This window comes from Setaria viridis, chromosome 3, assembly GCF_005286985.2.
Source record: "Setaria viridis chromosome 3, Setaria_viridis_v4.0, whole genome shotgun sequence".
NCBI lineage: Eukaryota > Viridiplantae > Streptophyta > Magnoliopsida > Poales > Poaceae > Setaria > Setaria viridis.
Genome location: NC_048265.2, coordinates 25,515,512 through 25,522,844, shown reverse-complemented (window position 1 = coordinate 25,522,844; position 7,333 = coordinate 25,515,512). Strand labels below are relative to the sequence as shown.

At 39.8% G+C, this 7,333-nt stretch overlaps 1 protein-coding gene across 1 annotated transcript; it reads right to left on the bottom strand.

The window, feature by feature from the left end:
- Positions 1-4,382: 4,382 nt before the first annotated feature.
- LOC117846876 (uncharacterized) lies at positions 4,383-6,791 on the bottom strand. The gene is made up of 3 exons (XM_034727985.2): positions 6,383-6,791; positions 6,201-6,260; positions 4,383-4,796 (listed from the first exon to the last, which is right to left on the bottom strand). The coding sequence occupies exons 1-3, from the start codon at positions 6,632-6,634 to the stop codon at positions 4,638-4,640; spliced, it is 471 nt and encodes a 156-aa protein (XP_034583876.1). The 5' UTR covers positions 6,635-6,791; the 3' UTR covers positions 4,383-4,637.
- Positions 6,792-7,333: the final 542 nt, after the last annotated feature.

The following is a 7,333-nucleotide window of genomic DNA, read 5'->3' as shown; positions in this document are numbered from 1 at the left end:
GGGTGAGGATTTGTTGAAGATCCAGTTTGTTTGTCTGTTTTGTTGAGATGTGTTTTGGATTTCCTGGTTGTTCTTGCTTGCTCGATTTGGTGGCTTCATGTGAAGCATTTGATGGAGGTATTCATTACACGTTCAACTTGGAATTGAAGATTGATTGTTTGGCATCATAATCATGGGTGTGCTGGGCATGTTATTCACTCATCAAAGTTCATTGATGTGTTTGTTGTTGGTTCAATGCTTGGCCATGTTGAGTACGATTTATCTCCATGTGGAGTGTTGGAGACGGTGAGCTTGTTGCTTGTTGATATTTCATTTGAGGATGAAGAATTTGAAGATTGAACTTTTGGCATCAAGAAACTTGATGTGTTTGCTCTATGGTTCAATTGTCGCTGAGGTGGAGAATTGTGAGAATACGCAACTCCTAATTTCACAATTTATGCATCATTTTTGCTAATACATGTTGCAAAAGAGTGCTTAGGCATATGGTAGGCTGAAATATGAGTTGTTTACAATATCTGTAACTTTAGGGGGCTTTCTGAAAATCGTCAAAATCAGCCCCTAAAGGAGCCCGAGCTACTCTTCTCTATAGTGGCTTGTTCTTGTTCATTGAGGGGGAGAAAGAGCTAGGGTTTGAGAGGAGAGGGAGGGGCTTTGATCTACCAAATCCACCAATAGAAGAGTGAAATTTGTGGGGATTTGGAGCCTCCCCAACCTTGTTGGCTCCTACCTCTTGTATCCTTCATCTTCATAGTGGATTGATTGCTCACTACCGCCCGTAGTTTTTTCCCGCAAGGGTTTCCACGTAAATCTTAGTGTCTACTCTTTGTATTTCTCTTGCCATATGCGTTGATTGTCTTGGTTGCTATTTGTGCCATTTGGTCATGGGTTAATGGTGTATGTATGGTTGTCGTATGAGGCATACATGGGTTCTTTGATATGTTGATGATTCGATGAATGGGGATTGATGTGTTAGTGAGCTACTGCTGCAAGTATATTGACTTATGTGAAGTTTGGACAACATCTTGTTTGAAGTATTGATGTTAAAGGGTTGTTTTGGTCTATGTACATAAGGTGTTCGGTGAAATGCTTGGCTTGCTAATTTGATTGCTTCCGCTGCCCCTCTGCGCTCACATAACAAAATGTCAAAATAAAGGCCAAATTATATAGTTTTCTCGAGCCACGTCTTATATTTGCTCACCATGCATACTGCCAATTATTCCATTATTATTTTTTTCTGAAATATTATGGAATTAGAAACTAGAAAATGTGATAGACATCCAGGCAGCAGGTTGTAATAATGCAAACTAATTGATGACTCTACAAAGCCTATATGTTACCTTAACTTTTACATCTCTTTAATTCTGTAAAGTCTATAGTGTTTCATAAGACATCGATTGAAGTGCAATCAACAAGTTCTATTACATGTTTCAGGTGATGTATATTTTTGCACAGAAGTTGCCATAGCATGCGGTTGGAATGAATCGACAACGAGATGATCAATCGATCGTTCATAGCACGACAGATTCATGTCCAAGATGTCATCATCGAGAATTTGCATTGTACGATTGATTGATAAGTGATCAATCAGTCGTCGCATAGTTTGGAGCACGTCGTGCGAATGGAGAATGAGATTACTGTTGCTCCTATTAAATAGGAGGTCTCCCTCTCCACTCGACGGGATTCTTTCAGGTGCATCCAAGCCCCTAAAAGCCGAAACAGAGGGGCACAGAAACGCTGAAAAGAAACCAGGATAGGCCAAAAGGTGACTCACGAGGAGAACATACCGAGCGAATACGAGATCACCTTCCAAAAATTCTCTCACGTGCACACGAATTGCTACTTGGTTGTCACATGTATAAGGAGTAAGGACCCCAACCAGTGTCACGTACTACTGTGCTGAAAGTATATATAGAATCAGTGTACTTCTGTACTAGCAAGAAATGTAACTGGCTAACACATTACTGTCAATAAGGCAGAAAAAAGGGGCGTTGTCAGCTTATAGACAAGTTACATTGAGTTTCACATTATTGGTTATCTCTCTGTGACCTAAAGACATTTATATTATTCTCCCTATAGATATTCTTTTTCATAAGAGATGACATATTTCCCTCTTCTTATTCTCGCACCTCCACATCGGGTTCCGCTGATGTGCTTAATCTTAGACATTGCTCATTCCAGATAACCGAACCACAATGGGTCAATATAATGGCACACCGGCGCTTACTGCCACATAGATAATAACAAGCTCGTAATATAAAAAAAAGATAATAACAAGTTAAACATTAGGGTGCAATCGATCTGTTCTGGTGTAGCTATAGCTCTATCTTTCAAATTGTCGTCTAAACGGTTCAATAGGTATAGTATGCGAAAAATAAAAGGAAGCAAAAGAGCCCATCCCTGAAGGCAATCTGCACAAAAGAGACAAACTGCGTATCGCACCATCAAGATTTCATTGAAAAACGCTAGCAAGAAAAAGGGTGAAAACGATCCAAGACAGACTTACGCTTACTAATAATCCAAACATGTCACAATCCCATGGAGCGTTAACACAATAACACTAATAAAGAAATGCAGGTGATAAGATACTTTATGCGTGAGTAAACCACTATACATCACTAAAAATCTAATAGAAAAGAATGAATAAGACTGAAAGGGAAGAGTGTGGCTGCACACATGTGTAAACATGCTAAATTGCTAACATGTTGGGATGTCACGGTATGCACAAGGACAACCTGAACTTTGCAGAGGAAAAGATGAAAGTCTTACATCAATATAGTGAAGTTAGACTAGCTAGCATATGTTGTTGCATTTGGATACGCTAATCACTTCGATTTTGTGTGATTTGGACAGACTCTGCGGATAACTGTGTTGACGATTTTCTTGGGGCTAGCATATGTTGTTACATTTGGATACGCCAATCACTTCGATTTTGTGTGATTTGGACAGACTCTGCGGATAACTGTGTTGAGGATCTTCCTTGGGGTGGGTGGGGGGGGGGGGGGGCTGATGACGACCTACGGGCGCTATTCACTTCCTTGGAAGCATCCATCATTTTCTTCCCTTTCCCCTTGAGCCACGTTGTTCTAGGTTCCCTGACCATCGGGTCGAGCGACGGCGGCGCCTGTGGCGTGTTCCTCCATAGAGGCGTTGCTTAATTTGGATGCTCGCACAAACAACCATCAAGGTGTTTGTTGGAAGAAGGAAAAAAATCAAAAAAAGAAAAAGTGAAAAAACAAAACTGATGGTCTCTGAGCCCATCCTAGCAGGTTAAAACTGACGTGACAGCAATTTTAAAATTTAAATAAAGAATAAACATACTCAAACACCTCATATTTTTTTTGAAAAAAACATGGATCTATTTTAGCAAACAAGAAGTCCGACAAAAAAAGAGCTAGAGCCTGGCAAACAAGTTCTACATGCTCTAAATAAAAGATTCAATAAATATCTAAATATAAACAAAGGATCTATAAATTTCAATTAAAATCTTCAGCAAAAATATTTGTTGCCATCTCGATATTTGTTCTAAAGATGAAGGGATTTCTGTCACTGACAACAGGATTTATATGAATTAACCGCAGCTAAACAAGAGACCTCAGGGATATTAACATATCCTTACGGGTTCTAAATGCGTGCTGGTGCTACTTACGCTCCGGCATCCGATACTGTTTGCGGATAAACAAATAGTCACCTTGTACTGATCATCATTGGCATCAATTCCAAAGTTACAAAAATAATAAAAAAATGAATATAAACTAATTGGGATATTCACTAGTTCACCAAGGTCTACTTCTTTGATCCTTTTTCAGCCTCTCCTTCACCTTTTCCTAAAAAAAGAAACTGCCAAACCGTGTGCAAACAGAGAGGAAAGGGTACGTGGATATACGTACATTGTGAAAAGATAAATGTGCTTCTCAAAAATAAAAAAAAATGACTTCGCATATATGCTATTGTGTCAATTTACTATACCCTGCTTTTCTGTTGTTCCACTTTCGCTTTTGTTTATTCCAAATTTTGATCCACAAATTTGAACTTCCATCTGGCCATTCTAAACTGGGAAAAATAGGGATTACATTCCAATCAATGACGTACTTCTACATCATTTGAATTTGAGCTTTCACCAGAGAACACCCCGCAATGCTGCTAAACAAGGCCCAACTGCCTTCACAGACGGACGCAAACGGGAATTTTCTGCATTAATGTGTACACACTCCATAATTTACACAGGCTATTTCCAATACAATACCAAACGTAAGGTATTCCAATTTGGGCCCAAAACCCGGTAGGTAACCTACGCTGTTTGGGCCCAAAACCGCAAGATAGGACCAAAAGCTAGACCTTGCAAATGAAGAACATTACTTAAACAAGCAGGCAGACAGACCAGGTTAGCTAATCTAGTTCAACCTGAAATATTAACGTTCCATAGATTAACTTATACAACAGCTGTGATTCAAGATAAAACAACAGTACAAAAAAGAATCATAGCTTTCTTGACAATTTGCTAGAAATTATGAGGCCGTGCTCAAAAATTACAAGGCAAGGGGCAAGAGGGTACAGAAACTAAACAAAATCAGAAGGAACCACCAAGGATGAGAGCGAGTTATATGCATTTGGCTCAGCAAAGGGCAACACAAATTAGCTCACTCGCTGGATTGGACACCACCTCCTACTCCTGCTGTTGCCTCATCGAAATCGTTGAAGCTGAGGCTTAGTGTTTGCAGCTTGAACCCAGCTCCCTGGATGGCTTCCACCAGGTTCGATGCCACACCCGTAGCTTGTACAGTTGTCTCCTTTGTTAACTGAAAGAAGACACGACACCAAGATTGTACATCAATCAGAGCAGTATATGACATCATAAACTGAGCTTGCTACGTGACACTGAGCTTTGAAAATGTAACACAGAATTGACTGCAGATATTACAGAGGAGAGCACTATCTACTGTTTTTTTCAAGAATATCGGTTTCACTGAAACACTGGAGCAGATAGCGTAAATCAATTTGCTTGCAGTTACCTGTGACCTAGGTGGTGCCTGTACTGTATTAGACTATTAGCTACTCCCTCCGTCCCAAATTACTATTCGTTTTGACATTTTCTAGATACATTTATTTTACTGTGTATCTAGACATAAGTATATCTAAGTGCATATCAAAAGGTATGTACCTAGAAAAGCCAAAACGAATAGTAATTCGGGACGGAGGGAGTATATACTGGGGCTCCATGGCCTTTTCAGTGCAGAACTGATGTATGTGCTTCACGTATGAATGAAAAATAAAATAGCAAGGAAATCATGTCAGGTAAAAACTTCCCCACGAAGCTATTACTTGGTTAATATTTCTTCAATCACAACAAGGTTTGTCTCTACAGCTTGTGTATTGGTTTGGGGCCGAAGGATTTTTTTTTTTGCATTAATTCAATGGTTATTATACAATGTGCTCCAACAATGGCCAGACGTCATACACGGTGCATGAAATTGCAGTCTAATTGTGTGATTTTGTCTCCAGTCCAAAATATTCTTTGTCATGTTTATTCTCAACAAGGCAATACAGTTTATGGTCAGCCTACCAAAGGAATGCAGTTTTCTAGTAACAAGACAGATAAATTCCTGAGATTTTGGAATACAAAAAGTTTCTGCATCCAGCAAGATGTCTAAGTTGAATAATCAGTAACCAGTTCAAGACAAGAAATTCCTGTTCAATTACTTCATTGCCAAGAAGAAAGAAGAGATCTAATTTTGCAGAAACTGAACAAGGTTCTATTTGTGACCAAAATCGTTTGGAATCTGGATCAGAGATCCTTGCTTGGAATATTTAAGCCTGAAAGAAGGTGCTGAATAGCTTGCAAAGTTAAACTTTGAGATTCTAGAATTTCAGTAAAACACAAGTTCAAATTATTTATTTAATTGTATCATAAACCTTGAAAGCTGCGAGACAAGCATCTCCTTTCTTAGTACCTGATTTTTTCCTCCTATGTAAATTCAAGTTTCCAGAAAACTATGTTCCATCTCAAACTATGAATTAAACTATCCGGTTTTCCTTTTCTGAGGAAAAAGATCAAACTGTATTTCTGACTATGGTTGCAATAACAGTTTGAGCCGGACTGCACACAATGTACCACGGAAAATCTATGCACACAGACAAGCGCACCAATCTGTGACTAGTGGGAGCAGTAACCGAACGAGCGGGCCCAAGAAAAGCTGACGTACCACAACACTTGCAATGCCTTCTTCGATGAGCACCTCCAAGTCCTTGACCCCCTCCATACCCTACAGCATAAAAAAGTATTGATTTCTCCGTCAATTGACGATTTTTTTATTTCTTTCTGCTAAGTATTTACAAAAATTAGAGATTGACAGTAAAAAAGTGTGAAACAAGAGGAAACTGAAACCTCGAGTGATTCGGTGATCTTGGGAATAGCCCTCTCTTCCATGGTGCCCTCCGCCTTGAAGTAGAGGATGAGGGAGTCGGACGTGTAGGCGGGCGCCGCCGCCTCCGCCGTGGCCGCGCGCACCACCGCCGGGCGGCGGCTTCCTGCCCTCCACCCAGTGGCGTAGGAGAGCTGAAGGGAGACGCGGCGAGGGAGGAGGGATACCGCGGCGGCCGAGGGGAGCAGGTGGGTGGAGGCCGGCAACGACATCATCTTGTCCAGAGCGGCTCCTTCCTCCTCCGCCTCTTATCTCAATTTGGCTGCTTCAGTTCTTGCTTGCTTAGCTTCCCTCTTTGTTCGCTTGGCCGACTCGTTTGTGGGAAAGATGAGGGAAAGATGAGGATTGCTTAGCCGTTTCCTTTTGGATAGGGTGCGGGTCTTTTTTTAAAAAAAATCTGAAACCCATTTATGCTTACTCGGGAAACCAGCGAGCCCGAGTTTAATGTCCTAAATTACTATTGGTTTTATTTTTTTTAAATATACTAGTCCACCAACCCGTGCATCCACACGGGCTAGTACTTTTAGATGACATATAATAAATATTATAAGTTATTATTTAGATTAGGGAGAACAATCAATAATATTTTCTATTTTTTGCTTTCTTTTATGTGTTATTTTCTTAATGCTTATGACATCATATAATTTAAATAGTACATAATACATTAATGAGCATTGGTTGTTATGATTGGGCAGTGAGACCAATACATTTTTTATAGTGCATACTATTCTTTAAAATTAGTAATAAGTACAACGACAATAAAAAAAAAGAAAAGCATTATGTTTCTTGTCGTCTCCTCGGTACTTCCCAGTGTAGCATATATTAATCAAATTTAAGTATATGAGCATGTGGGAGGCCGGTCTTTTGGAACTCAACCATGTAGATATCTACATTGAAAATGGATATTGTTAGCT